Source organism: Vipera berus (genome assembly GCF_964194415.1).
Source record: "Vipera berus genome assembly, chromosome: 1".
Taxonomy (NCBI): Eukaryota; Metazoa; Chordata; class Lepidosauria; order Squamata; family Viperidae; genus Vipera; species Vipera berus.
This window is the reverse complement of record NC_138202.1, coordinates 287,782,309-287,798,190: the sequence shown is the minus strand read 5'-3', so window position 1 is coordinate 287,798,190 and position 15,882 is coordinate 287,782,309. Positions and strand designations below refer to the sequence as shown.

General features: G+C 37.2%; 1 protein-coding gene across 1 annotated transcript in view; it reads left to right on the top strand.

Moving 5' to 3' along the window:
- LYST (lysosomal trafficking regulator) overlaps positions 1-12,400 on the top strand; it is a 100,476-nt gene extending 88,076 nt beyond the window's left edge. Inside the window, exons 51-53 of the mRNA XM_081314041.1 lie at positions 6,714-6,870; positions 9,786-9,857; positions 11,597-12,400. Coding sequence (XP_081170167.1) covers positions 6,714-6,870; positions 9,786-9,857; positions 11,597-11,735 — 368 coding nt within the window. The 3' untranslated portion in view covers positions 11,736-12,400. The remainder of the gene's footprint in view (positions 1-6,713; positions 6,871-9,785; positions 9,858-11,596) is intronic.
- The last annotated feature ends 3,482 nt before the right edge of the window (positions 12,401-15,882 follow it).

Genomic DNA, 15,882 nt, shown 5'->3' with positions numbered 1-15,882 from the left:
ATTCTCTCTTAGATTTCAAACTTATATAAATTTTACATTCCTCATCCAAATCTTTTCCCACCTCCCACTACTTGGCTGTAAGTACATTGTGAAAGTTCCATAGACTTCTGCTGATCTTGTTCTTTTATCTTTTTTGATCGTTTTAAAGCAGCACGCGTCACCCTCTGTTCTCTGGGATCATCCAAAAGTGTTATAACTTGATCTCCTGCAGCACCATTCTCCTCTATCTGTCCATCTTCAGTCTCTTGATATTCTCCTTCTTCAGATCCCTTTGCAGCTTCCAGAAGTGTTAATGGGGTTGCTTTTAAAACATTATTGTAAAAATCACGCGCTTGCATCACAGTAACCAAACGGTACCTTTTACCTTCATACATCACCATCAACCCAGCTGGAATCTCCCATCTGAACCTTATATCTCGTTGCTTGAGCTCTTGCACCAGAAATGTAAAATCCTTCCTTCTCCTTAAAATCTTTGGAGGAATTTCTTTTAGAACCAAAACTTCTTGATCAGCAATCACGACTTTAATATCATAGGCAGCTTGTATAACTTCATCTCTAATTTCCCTTTTTGCAAAATAAACCACCACATCTCTAGGCAGCTTTCTCTGTCTAGCAATCCATGAGTTCACACGATACACTTTATCCATGCCTCCTTTTATTTCAGATGCTGGCTGATTCAATACCACTTCGAGAGCCTCAGAAACCAACTGCTTTAAATCTTCCTTAATATTCTCCTTTAAACCTCTGATTCTAATGGCAAACTGCATCTGGAAATATTGAGCAAGACTCAATTCCCTATCCATTTTGTCTCTTAAATCTTCATTCTCCAATACTTTTGCTTCTAATATAGCATTCTTTTGAGTCAAATCTTTGACTTTTTCATCCAAATCTTCCACACATTCAGCCACTTTATACACTGAAGACAAAATGTCTACCTTCATCACGCTGAACTTCTGTCCATCCTCTCTTCTATTCTCTCCTCCAATTTCTCCAATTTCTCCTCCATCTTTGCAAATTTATCACCCATTGATTGATTAATTGATTCCAAAAGTTTATCCAGAGCATCTCGTAAGTCCTTCGATGTCACTACATCAGGAGGATGTAATGCCTGCAATGATGATTGTTGCACCGGGGAAGTTCCAGCACTCCGAAGAGTTTTAGGGGGAGGTTTAGCCGCCATCTTTTACTTTCAATTGTGACGCACTTTCACTTAGAGTTTAAAAAGTCCATCAAGCTCGAGAGTAGAATAAAATAATCCTCTTCACCTTTTCCTCTTGTACCGCTCTGCCTGCTCTTTTTATTCCATAGTCCTTCCTTCAGGCAGGGGTGGTCGCAGACGCCTGGCTCTGCTCCATAAAGTCAGGAGCAGAGGCGCTGGCCAGCTGGGAGCGACCCAGGCTACGGGGGAGTTCGATCCTTCGGCCGCCCAAGCTGCAAGCTCAGGCGGCCCCGGAGAACTCGACCCCTACCTGGGGCCTCACCCCCTCCTCTTCTCCCGAGGAGGGGGCTTCAAATTCGCCCGAACAGCTGATCGGCGCTGTTTCGGGCGAAAAAAACTCAGCTGAGCCGCGGGCAGCCCGGGAAGGCTGTCTCCGTCGCCGCGGAGCCACCGGAAGTCAGTAGTGGAATTATATTTTGTATACCTATTGTGTCATATAGTGCTGCTTCAAAACTATATAGTGTAGCAACTTGAAGAAGCATAACTACACTTCTAAGAATATGCAAACATGGTTTAGGGGAATGGGAAAAATAACACCTTCCCGTTTAGGTTTTATGAAACTCTCCTCTCCTTTACCTTAAAACTATAAAATGTCTAGTTCTTGAGTTAATGTTCCCAAACCAAGACCATACTGTAGTTGTGCCAATATGTAATTGTTTTTATTATATTAAGACAGCAAATTCCTTCTATGGTATAAACATCGATGTTTATATCAGCTCATTACTGACAGCTGCTTTCCAAGATCTCAGGCTTGAATTTCTTTCATTCACCACTATATTTTTAGCAGAGAAGGGAATTTTTCAAGAACTTGTACTTCTGGAATCAGAGTATTGAATTTGACATTTGTCCACAGAATAAATTTTCCACAATAGAAATCTAGCAAAATGATCTAATTACTGTAATTGTAATTAGAATTATCTAAACACATGCTCAGTGATTCAGTTGAATAAATTCTGTTCCATTCTATTCTATTCTATTCTATTCTATTCTATTCTATTCTATTCTATTCTATTCTATTCTATTCTATTCTATTCTATTCTATTCTATTCTTCTAATTTTCAGTTGAACTCAGAAATATATCTCTAATAAATAAATTAGTAAAATAAACATATTGAAGAATCCCAATTTCAGGTCTGGCAAGAATAAGAAACATATTGATTCAGATTGATCATCCAGATTATCATAGTTTGCATGACCCAGTAGTGGCTCTGTATGGTTTTTGACATTCTGTCTAGATCTGGGATTTTGGAATCTTCATTTGGAATCTTCAAACAACTTGTAATGTTTCTGAATCCTGGCAAGATGATCACCGCATGCTAATGAGAATATGTTTTGTAGCTGTACGCAGGCACATATAGGTGATATTGTTACTTCAAAATTGTGTTTTAAGAGTTTCTGGCTTTGACATTACATTTGTTAACCAAGATACAGCATGGGGAAAATAAACCCAAATTGCTTTTGTTGAAATTATATCTCCTCCTGGCCTCCTGATGAGAAATAATTGGCAGCATAGGGATTACATTAAAATTAACTGTGGATGAAAAAAATGAAGCAAATAAAGGTTGTGTTCTCCTTCCCCCCCTCTCAAAATGAGCAGTATAGATGTCCCTAAAAATAGAAGGATCCAGTAGATAGTGTGAATTCGTCCAGAGCTATCTGAAAAAGTCCCTGGCATTTGAAAATATTTATTGGCAACCTTTTAATGTTTTAAAAGAGGCATCCTATACTTTCCTATACATGCACATGCACATTCCAAGCAGTATTCTATCTCACATACCCAGATCAGCTCCCCATCCACATGGTTCAGTCTGGTAAGAGGAGGAAATCTTTTTTCTCTGCATACGTATGGGAGCCAAACAGAAGCTTCCACATACTCTTCTCCTTAACATGACTCATCCAAGGACTCTACCTGTGACGGTCAGATCAGAAATTCTTATTCTGTTCCTGTGATTGGAATATTAATATTAATAGAACAGGGATACTTATTCATTTATCCTGCTTGCAAGATAATTTTGATCATAAATTAAACATCAGTTGAGGGGGAAGGTCCCACAGAATATGAAGACTTGTAAATATTATTTCTAACCTGTTTCCTCTACTGATTCAAAGATTTTATTTCTTTAAAGGTTTATGCTTACGTTCTTAAAATCTTATCTTCTGCAGCCACATGGTTATGGAGGCCAAACTTGTCAAATAATTTGATACAATTCATTTTAGTTCCTAAAGCTGAAACAACTTTCTGATTTTTTTTTTCAAAATAGGGAATCTCATACTTGGTTGCTCTTCCTTGCTCTGATAAGAAGCTCAGGATTTTAACACACACTGGAGTGTAAATGAATTTTTACCTGAGCTGCACTGCTTGCCTTTTCTCCACATACTTTTGCTGGAAGAAGTTTATTAAAGTAGATATTCTGGACCTTTGCGCAGTATTAATTCTATTATTCCATCTTTCAGGCTTGTGTTGCTAGTGTTAGAAGAAGAGATTTTCTGCTTTTCAGATATCTAAAGGAGGTGTATGTTTACTTATTTATTTGGGTTTTTAGATACACACTCCAACACAATAGAAGGATTAAAACAGAATATAATAATAAGGCAGTAAAAATCCTGCAATAATAATAACAGGCCTTACCTCTATCGTACTTCTCAGGGTACCGCCGGTTAAGGAATGCCAGCGGGTTATTCCCAGGGGAAGGGCGTTCTCTGTGGGTGCGCCGGCCCTATGGAACCAACTTCCCACAGAACTCAGGACTGCCCCCGACCTTCGCTCATTTCGCCGGGACTTGAAAACCTGGTTCTTCGAGCTGTTTGGCCCAGACTGAGGGGTTTTAATTTAATTTAATTTAATTTAATTTAATTTAATTTAATTTAATTTAATTGGGTTTTAGTTTAACTTCAGGGATTGTAATTTAATTAATAGTTTTAATTGATTTTAATTTTGTATATTATGTATTTTAATTTTCCCTGTAAACCGCCCTGAGTCCTATGGGAATAGGGCGGTATATAAATTTAAATAATAAATAAATAAATAATAAATAATGTCTTGAAAACTTAGCAATCCCATACTTCAGAGAGGGAATCGCCTATCATACCTAAAGGCTTGTTGAATACCCAAGTCATTGCAATTTTTCTAAATGCTAATAACCAGTGCTGATTGAGCTTCAGTTAGATAAGAGTGCATATAATAGAATAAAAACAGTATTATAGAACGTGATGAATAAATAAGTATCCAAACTTAGGTAATGGTGTGACATATTATGCAGATGGTGGCACAAAACTGGGCCAACTTAGGAAGATATTTTTGAGTCCTGGTCCAAAGGGTATTTTTATTTATTTGAATCCTGCTGTTATTATTTTTACAAATAACTCAACAAACATATCCAACACACCTTCTTCCTCCTATTATCTTCACGACAGCAACCCAGTGAGAAGGGTTGGGCTGAGAGAGATTGACTGACCCAAGGTCATCCAGATAGCTTTCATGGCTATGGCAGGACTTGAACTGACTGCCTCCTGGTTTCTAGCCTGGTGCCTTAACCACCAGAGTAACAGTAAATTTGTTGAGAACCTCTAGCTCTCTATTTCCTAAAAAACACAGAAAGCTAAATGAACTTCAAGCGATGCTTGAACCAAGAGGTTCAATTTGGCTGTGTTAATTCTGTGGAATAATAGGCCAGTAAGCTATGTTGACAGTCTGCACACCAGGAATAGACTTCCCATAACTGTTTCTTTCAGTGTTTAGAGGAAACCCATTTTGAACATTTCTGTGGTTTTTCACATGTAAATATAATAATGTGACAAAGTAAGTACACCCTAAGTAATAGTTTTATTTTTTTTCAACATATATGGAGAGATCAGTATTTCATTGAAACAGTATTAAAGATAAAGGTGAGGTAATTGAAGAAATACTATGGGGAAAAAAACAATTTTTCAAGAAAAAATTAACATATATGCTGTTTCCTTCTGTGCAAATAGTAAATACCTCTTTGGCCCTGATGACTGGCATTGCCCCCCTTGGCAGAAGCAACTTCAAAAATAAGTTTCTTATAACCGTCTACAGTCTCTGACATTTTTTTTCTTGGAGGATGGAGGATTTTTTTCTCGTTATTCCATGCAGAATTCTTTCAGTTGTGTACATTTGAGAGGTTTCTTGCAAGCACAGTCCATTTCAAATCTCTCCATAGCATCAAAATGGGATTTTGATCCAAACTTTCACTTGACTATTTCTTTTTTTTTTCTTTCTGCCATTACATAGTGGATACACTAGAAAGTTTCTCCAAGACTCTGTAATAGCATAAAGAATTCATAATGGATTTTATGATGGTTAATTACCCAGGCCCTGATACAACAAAGCAGTTGCATATCATAACATTTCCACCACCATGCTTTACCACTGGTATCAGGGTCTTCTCCTGAAATACCTCTTTTTTCTGAAGACCGCAAAGAACTGTTTTGATCTAGGCATTGTAATAGTAGACGCTAAAATAACAAAGAGCAAATCAAACTACTTGAATTTTAAATAAAGACAGGTTCCTCCCAGATCCTCTCTAACAATGTTTTAATTATTTGCACCTGAAGTGGTGCAACGGATTCTAATTTTAGATATTTGCGGAAGTGATTATGTAGGAGTGTACTTGGGTTTTTCCACATGGGAAATTTGCATTTATGTTTACTTAAATTACATAATGGACCATAAAATGTAAATAGTGCATGATATCTTTTATATTATATCCCATTTATCAATTAGTGTTGAAATGTTCAAATATCTGTATGTTGAAATATGTGGAAAAAGTAAAAAAATAAATAAATGGGGTGTAGTTATTTTTTTCACATGAGGGTAATTTCTCAAATGTTTCTTACATCCTCAAATAAAAGAAAGTTTTTATTTTTCCATTGACAAAAAGTCTTTGTAAAATCCAGTGATATCTTTTGTCTTTTAGTGATGATTACTTATGATTATATTACTCAGTTGAGGGCGTGTTGGCTCAGTGGTTAAAGACACTGAGCTTGTCAGCTGGAAAACTGACAGCCCGTGTTATAGACCTGAGTGCTGTGCAACAGGGTGAGCTCCCGTTACTTGCCCCAGCTTCACCCACCTAGCAGTTCGAAAGCATACAAATGCAAGTAGATAAATAGGTACCACTTCGGTAGAAAGGTAACAGCGTTCCATGTGTCTCAACATATGACCACATGACCACAGAAATGTTTTCAGACAACTCTGCTTCCCTTGGCTAAGAAAAGGAGATGAGCACCACCCCCTAAAGATGGAAATGAGTGGACAGGGGAAACTTTTACCTTTATATCAACCAATTATAACAATTTTTATTACATATTCTTGTAGACATTGTTACAGATGGCGGTATACAGTTCATTGCTTCTATATGACTAAGTTTTTCGTTCCTTTGTTCTAGCAGAATTATTTGGATCCTATATGTTACTTTGTTTCACTGTGTTCTAGATTTTACTTTGCTTACTCAATAATCTGACTATATTTCAGTTGGTGGTGGTAGTGATCTCAGACTCTGGACAGTCAATGGTGACCTGGTAGGACATGTGCATTGCAGAGAAATCATATGCTCTGTTGCTTTCTCCAACCAGCCTGAAGGAATCTCTATCAATGTGATTGCTGGAGGGTTAGAAAATGGAGTTGTGAGGTGAGTAACGCTAATAGAGCCTTTTCATTTTTAGAGATATATGTCACTTATAAAACATTTTTGGGTACTATTTAGTGTGTGCATTGTTTTCACCCCAAAATATCTGATTTTAAGATACCGGTATGTGTAGTTGCTTTCTGGCTTTATTCTATGATGTAGTGAAAACATTTTCCTTCATTGTTCTACAAAGATTCTATTTTTATAGCTTTATTTCAGTACAAAGAACAAAGAACCTTTGGAAATACATGTACATTTCTATAGTTCATTGAAAAGCAAAAATCTAGTCTTTGTACCCTATATAAAGTATAAAACCATACTGTATTTCCCAAATTTTGCTTATTTTCATCTCTTGACCTTTCCATTCAGAATACTGCCAAATGCTTTACCAAGCAGTATAAATGTTTTACCAAGTAGTATAAATTTAGTTTGTACATTCAACATTACTATCTTTCTTTTTGTAAAAGGAAATATTAACAGAATTCTTCTGATATGTGTTTTAGTGTTTTATTCATAATTAAAGCAATTATGCTCATGCTATTTTATGTAAAGTTCGGTCCCTAATCTAGAGGCTACATCACAGGCGAACATAATGTTGCTTGCATTCCACCAAGTAAGAGGTTTAGGAAGTCCTCACTTACCAACCATAATTGCGACTGGCAACTCTGTCACTCACTGAAGCAATCATAAAGTGAAATGTCATGTAACTTATTTAAGTTTGACTTATGTAAGTTTGTCACTCAACTTATGTAAGTTTGTCAGTTCCAGCTCTGGTTGTTAAGCAAATCACCATGGATCATTAAAAACATTACATGACTGTGACCTGTCACTTCTTGCCACTTTCTCTATTGACTTTGCTTGTTGGAAGTCAGTTGTGAAAGTCACAAATGGTGATTGCAGGATGCTGTAACTGTTGCAAATGTGTGCTAGATGCCAAGTCCAAAATTGCTATCACATGACTAAGGGGAGACTACAGTGGCTGCAACTTTGAGGACCAGTTGTTTTTTTCTAGCACTGTTGTAACTTTGAATGGTTGCTAACTGAGTGTTTAGTAATCAAGGGCTACTTGTATATGCACTATATTGACATAGATTAAAGCAGCGGTCACCAACATTTGTGGCTTGGTGGCCTGGCTGAGGGGGAGGGGAACTGGGCTGTGCAAGTCCAGTGATGTTGTGTGCTGTAGCTCAAGTTGCGCAAGTGGTGTGCCGGTGCATGCAGCTCGACTGCAGATGGAGCTGTGCATGCATGTGTTTGTGCACTGGCCGCTGCTCAAGCAAGTTGAGCTGCACATGCGTGTATGTGTGCCGGCCTACCTGTTTCACAGCCCAGTTCTGAACAGGCCATGGGCCTGTAGTGGGCTGGGGGTTGGGGACCTCTGGTTTAAGACATTTTAAGTGCATCTGATGTGATAGCAACCAACAATTTCAAGGCAGAGAACCACTATGAAAACATGTTTGAGTATACAGGATCACTAAGTGAACCACCAAGTATGTTAACCTGGAAAACTATGAGGAAAAAGCCTAAGAGTTTGAACTCTGGAGAACAGATGAATATAATGCCTTTGACTTCTGTTGCCCTACAATGGGCAAAATGCCTATATAATTTAATTCCTGTCTATAAATAAAGACTTTAATTTTGTTGAGTCATATCTGAGTGTCTTCTGCTAAGCCTATTCTTAACTAAGGGGTTGAAGTATCTGTAGAGTTCAGATTTGCTGTGGAATCTTTGGTATGAAGCCTGACAGTGATAAACTGTAATAATTTAACTCATGGATAACTGAGATTGCTTTTGAAGAAGAAAGGTGGACCCCGTAAGCCCATCAAATAAATCCTGCTGTTCCTCATTCTTTACCTATTGATGATTCTCCTTGTATTTATGCAGAAAAGGAAGTAAGACCTTCAAACGAATATGAGGAGAAGATGCAGGAGATTCTTCCAGCAGCCTTATAGTCAATACCTCCAAAGAATTGTGAAGTTGTGCCAAGGTGGTCCTTTAGATTCTAGCATGGACCTTAGAATGTGGTCTTTTTTTCAGGCAGACTGCATGGGCAGAGCACAAGGTAGCATCAACTCCAGTGAACTAGCTAGCATCCCATTCAAGGAATTGTGAAGTGGCTAGCTGCGTCTAACTTTTATCAGAGAAAAGCAGCCCTTCTGAATCAGTAATTCCAGGGCAGGAAAGACAAGCACTTATAGACTCAGCCAAATATTAACAATATATCTGGATGATTGAAATTTTCTCAATTTTAATTTTGGGTTTTTTCAGAATTGACATGCCCATAGATGATTATGCCTAGTGACTGGTTTGTTTTTCCCATGTAGGATGGTGTCTATCATGAATCATTATATTGTAATGAAAGATGGCAACCTAACGAACCTCTGAATGCTGTGGATGTCTTGTAATTTTGTGAGATCAAATATGGGGGCTATCTCACTTAAACGAAAAGATATAAATCTGACTTTGTATCCGGGAATAATTTATTACAATAGAGATTCAGGAGATAAAACAGAACTTCGGCGGGAGGGAATGTGCTTGACTATAATGATGGATCTTATCTATAAACAACTAGATATATTTTTTTTGTTCAGGGTAGACCAATGGCACAACTGACAAATTTGGAAATAAGATGCTGTAATACATGGGTTTGGGATCTCTTCCCGCACAGCAAGCCTTCTCTCAAATTCTGATTTCTGTTACCGTAAAATGTAAAAGTCATCACAAAATGTATATATATACTGTATGCATTGTGCAGCAGGATCGTGTTTTTCAGTATTACATTCAGTTTTCTTCGATTTCAGTTCAACAGATTATACGAATCTGCAACATAACTAGAGCAAAAGTCATGGCAGAATATAAAAGCAATTTCTGTCATTTAGGCTGCACAAAGTAGCATTCATTCTGTCTTTTCTCTTTAGATTGTGGAGCACATGGGATTTGAAACCTGTCCGGGAAATTACATTTTCTAAATCAAATAAACCAATTGTCAGGTAAAAAAAAAAGATCATTTGATAGCATTTAGCAATTTATTGTCATGCCTTTGCTTATCTTTAGAGTTTCCTTAAGGTTTCTCTTTTGGAAGTAGCACTTAATAACTTTTGGTTTTAATAAAAGTGCCCAATGCCTAATATGATGTTAAACTATCCCTATAATGTGTTCCTTGTTAAAATGCAGAATTAATCGAAGGGGAGAAAGGTTAGAAAATTGGTAATATAACATCTTGCAGTAATAAGTTGCTTGGCAACGGCAATTAGGATCAGCAACTCCATCATTAACTGTCATGGTTGCTAAGCCAAATATCATATGATCATGGTCGGCTTACCTCATTTCCCCTTTGGTTGTTAAGTGAATCATTGTCGTTATTAAGCAAGACATCGTATGATCGTGACTTATGATTTTACTTCCACCTTATGTATTAATTCTGCTTGTCACAAACAAGTTGCCAGATGCCTGAATAGGGATCACATGTCTGTGACATACTGCAATAGTTATAAAAGCGAGGATTGGTTGCAAGGTTATTTTTTATACAATAGTATAAAAGGCTGTTAAATGAGACAAGTGAGGACTACCAGTATGCTTTATATTTCCTCAAGTAATTTTTTGCACATCTATTCCATGGGGTTCCAGATCATATCAATAAGGTTTGAAAGGCTACATTGGACAGGCAAATGTGATTGCTTACATGCCAGTTTGCTGTAGAGAGATATGTTTTGTAAACAATAAAACTCAATGTAAATCTAGCTAAATAAGCAGTCTATTGCAAGAGATATCACTAGCTAGGAAAACACACGAAATGAAATAATTAACAGATGGAAGTAGATTTGATATGCATCAATTATGGTGTATACCTCATATGGTTTGGTTTCTATACTAAAACTGCTGAGCAGAAATATATGTATTCAATGAAACAAAATGAGTAAAATTAACATTTGTATTGTCTTTATTATTAAATTTATTTGCCTCCTATCTCATCATGGGACTACTCTAGGCCAGGGATCCCCAGCCTCCGGTCTTTGGACCGGCACCAGTCCACAGCATGCCAGCAAGTAGGCTGCACAAACAAGCAAAGTTCCATTCTTGGGATGCAGGCAATATTCAAAACCACACCCCCTCTAGTGCATGGAAAAACCTTTCTCCATGGCACTGGTCCCTAGTGCCCAAAAGGTTAGGGACCTCTGCTCTAGGAAGCTCATAACTAAAAAAAAAATCCCTGAAGAAATAATAAGGAAGTTTAAACAAAATGAAAGCAAAATAGAACAATAAAATAACCAAAGGAAAAGAAAAAAAGGAAAAGAAACCAAAGAAAATACATCGATATGTTTAATTTAAAAAATGGATGAGTTGAGAGACTCTGCTATCAATCTGCTATCAATCCAGAATTGAACTTCCCCATTGGGTCCCCAGGCCAACTCGCCAAACCCAGTCTTCAGGCTCTTATGCAATGATAGGAGATTGGAGGCAGATCTTAACTTGGAGGGCAGGACGTTCCAAAGGGTGGGTGCTACGGCAGAGAAGGCTCTTCTTCTGGATCCCGACAGTGACACTCAGAGTTCTTTGACCGAAGGGATCCACAGTAGGTCCTCTCTGCTGGCCTGAGTAGGACAGACTAGACTTAGTGGGTCTTTAGCCCATTCACAGGCTATATCCTTTTCTTTCTCTTCCTCTCCCCCTTTAACCTAGGCTATCTGACAGACTTGTTTTTATTTGTGTCTTTTTGAAAACTTTATAGCCTTACCTTTTCGTGTGATGGCCATCATTTGTACACGGCAAATAATGAAGGAACAGTGATCTCTTGGTGTCGCAAGGACCAACAACGCTTGAAGCTTCCTATGTTCTATTCCTTCCTTAGCAACTACGCAGCTGGTTGACAGCTCTGTGGGCTTCTCAGCTTTGGTAAATTGTGAAGCACTTTACATACAGAATGGACTGTGGAGCCTCTTTGGTTTTGCTAGATTTTGAAGTACATGTATGACTTTATCATCAGCAAGTAGATCATTGATGACGTCAATGAAAGGCTGTTATGTATGCTCGTGCACCAAGTTTATGAACCATATCACAGTGATAAGAAAATTCTGGCTTACCTTTTTTGATACCAAGAGGATGCTAAAGGCACTAACCCAGAAGTATATATGCTGCAATATGTTATGTAACATAAACATATTTTTATGGATAATTTCCTGAACATACATATTCTAAATCTTGAAGCACTAGTGGTTTCTTTTGCTCATCTGTTATGTAAAAATATAATTAAAATACTTCAAATGTTTATATAAAAACCAGTGTTTGTGTTTAACTCATTATTAGATTGTAATCCATTTTGTTCTTCCACACATATAGCGATCTCAAGGGTTTTAAAAACTAGAATTTTAAATGTTTAAATTTTTATGGAGAATTTGATAAATTCAGTAGGTATCTTTCCACCAAAATTATTTGAATTTATGTATTTAATTTTATTCATTTAAAACATTTATATAGCCTCCCATCTTGTATCAAACTCTGTGTGGCTCTCAATTAACAATTAAAACAACATCAATAAAACAGCATAATACATATATCTATTAAAATTATAAACATTATCTTTATCCATCTTTCTAGACCAGGGGTCGGCAACCTCGGCTCTTTTATGACTCGTGGACTTCAACTCCCAGAATTCCTGAGCCAGCTATGCTATGCTGGCTCAGGAATTCTGGGAGTTGAAGTCCACGAGTCATAAAAGAGCCGAGGTTGCCGACCCCTGTTCTAGACCAATAGATTTTTTCTCAAGGCATAAGCTTTCTTGAGCTATAGATTAATTTTTGATGAAGCCAACTGTACTTCATGAATACTTATGCCTTTTAATAAATTGTGTTAGTTCACTTTTTTACTAGATTTATCATGCAGGAACTGGGAAATGAAATAACTAGTACACTAGCCTACTTCATAAATGATGTCAGTCAAAAAGGCGATTTGTTCATTATTGTGATGTGCAAACCCATTATACCTTAATGATTTATATAGCCAGGCCACAATCTACATTCCAAGAAATAATTGTTTGAGAAAGTCTTGCCTGCCATTATTTGTGAACCAGGTCTGGCATTTCATTTACCTTTTATAGTTTAAATAATCATGGCTTTATGCTTTGACAGCCTTACTGGTAGTAATCCCAGATTTCAACTCCCGAATTCTAGACAACATGGTTTTTGAAATATATCTGGAAGTTTGCAAAGACATTGTTCTCATAAAATAGAACACACTTTATTTAGCACCTTTTTTTGAGAAATAAGGATCTTTAATGACTGCATAAACCTCCAGGTAAACAATTGCTGGTAAGTTTCTTTCCCCGTTCCCCACTTACAAGATGCTTGGTAAGTTGTTTTTTTTTTGTCTTATATAGCATATAGCATAAAGTTGACTAAACCCTTACAAGGATTTAAGGCAAAACCAAAAAAAATGCATTGTTTCTCTTTCATATTATACAGATGCATTTTTATTCCTTAACTGATTCCCCCAAAGTGACTTGCCTTTAGCATAATTAGCACTCAGAAGATATGCCAAGAATAGATGGAATATTATATTCAAAAAACTTAGCATTCCAATTACACTTTTAAAAATGAATACAAATAAAAATAAAAGTAGTATGTACTATGGTTTCACCATGGGCTGTATTGTACATTCTTATCCATGACTGAACTCAAGAAAGGATTCCTGCAGGTTACCAGTGGAACCCAAATAGCTGTAAAATGTTTTCTAAAAATAAGTACTATAATGTAGAAACTTTCAATGGAATATAAAATGATGGGTGCCAGATATTTTAAAAATAAATTTGAAAAAAAAAGTATTCATTAAAATGCCTGCAATGGCAAACACCATCATGCAGGCGTTCCTCTTGTTCTTAGAAAATCATGTTTCTAAGACTTCATAGTACTGGAGTCTTGGTTTTTTTCAGAATGAATGTTTTAATGAGGTAGGTATCTGAAAAGTTATTTAGGAATGCATATATAAAAATGACTTAAGCTTGTCTCAGAATCATAGAAGATTCTGTGTAACACCTTAAATTCCATGCTTGAACATCAAAAAGCACAAGAATTTTTAGGACTATGATGAATTATTTCATGATTTCTTTCCAATACAGGGAGGCAGCTCGGGTTTGCAGCTTTAAGATATAGCAAAAAGTCTAGAAGGGTTTCCCTTGTCTTGGACTTCCAACTTCAGGGGCTCTGTGTTAGAAATAATGTGAACATTTGGAGCATGACAGAATAAAACTTTCTGCACATGTAAAACAGCAAGGATCTTGGCCTTGTGAAATTTGGATGAGGTACTAGAGAATCTGGGAGTGTAACCGATGTTTGCAAGCTGGCGTTAAGTGCTGGATGCCTGAACACATGGGTAGTTAGGGACTTCAAATAAAAAGACAATGGCCATGGGTGGAATCAAGCTGGGCTATTAGAACAGGATGTACTATTACTGGATATTGGAATGAAATAGAACTTGAAGCCTATTTAAACTGTAGCATGCTAAATTTTATACCGTAGTGTTATACAGAAAAGGATACCATAAGCGGGGTTCCTATTGTTACTTATGACTCTTCATGATCTGAACAGTTCACCAGGACTGTCAACATTTTTTATAAACTTATGCTCATGGTATCAGTAATGGTGTCTAGCCATCTTGCTTTCTGCCAGTCTATCAATTGGCTTCCATTTCACCAACTATCAAGCTTTCTTCAAGGACACTATTTTGGTATCCAAAGTAGATAAATTTTAGCTTTATAATTAATGTTTCAGTGATCACTTCATTTTCTTAATCTAGGATTATTTAACTTGTTCTTTTTGTGACCCAAGGTATTCTCCATTTTTTTTAGCCTGGCCCTTAGTTTTTCTTCATTCAGCCTTTTTGATGTCTGGCTTTCACAACCATATTAAAACTGGGAAGATGATTGCCATGATAATAGTGTCTTTATTATCAGTGTGAATGTTTCCATTTTAATATTCTGTCTAGATTTGTCTTTCTCAGAAGAAATAACTGAAAGAGTTGCCCACACAGTGTTCAGTTCAGTGTGCTTTGAATTGGATTCTGTTTCTTGCAAAGCTAGTTTAGTGTTTTTTGTAGGATATGTAAAAAGTAGATATTCACACACGCACATACTTTAAAATGCACCAGGATGCCCTATGTTTTGAAGTGCTAAGGAACACTTGTCCTTCACACTTTTTTTGTTTTAACATGGCAACCATCTGTATATCTTTTGCGAACATGATTCCTACCCAAAGTGTGAAACAGCTCTTACTCACCCCTCACTTGTCTTCTTAAATTATAGACTGGAACTGGATGACCTTTTTTCTTTTAAACAAATTTGATTCTGTTGCTTACTGCAGGATAATCTATTGGAAAACTTCAAAGACTAAATTTTTTTAGTCCATTCACATTTTTCCTTGTAAAAAGTAACATCAGCTCCAAATTTTGCCTTTTAGATTGTAACAAACATTTTATGTATGCAATATGAACTGTATGAAGTTAGCAACGGGGGAAAATAATTACTGGAGTCGCGCTCTTCAGCTTTAAAAAGCTTCACCCTTTAGGCTGCTTTGACAGGGGAGACAGCTGATTTCTTTTTAGTATAGCTCTGTCGCCTCGTTTCTCTCGTAAGCCCTCGTTCTCTTCTGCCTCCATTCCTCTCCGTCATCCGGGCTTCACACCTGTTCCTGCACTCCTAATAATTTACAGCAAAAATGAAGGCGGCCCTAAGAAGGCAACACAGTGAGCAAATTGCCGGGATTTAAACCCTTGTGTTTCTGCTTCCCTGACATTTTTATTTGGAAATAAACTCTTTTTTTGTTTTGTTTTTACACGGCAGTCCTTGTGAAAAATGGAGGCATAAATCTCCTTCCAGCTACAAAGCCGAGTCTGTTGTGTCCGCGCGGAGCCCATTTACGCGGCCGTCGTCGACAGCCAGGCGCTCAAGCGGCTGCTCGGAAGCTCCCGGGCTCCGGCCCCGAAGTCTTGGCGCTGAAGGTCCTTGGCCGCCGGCCTTCAGCGCAC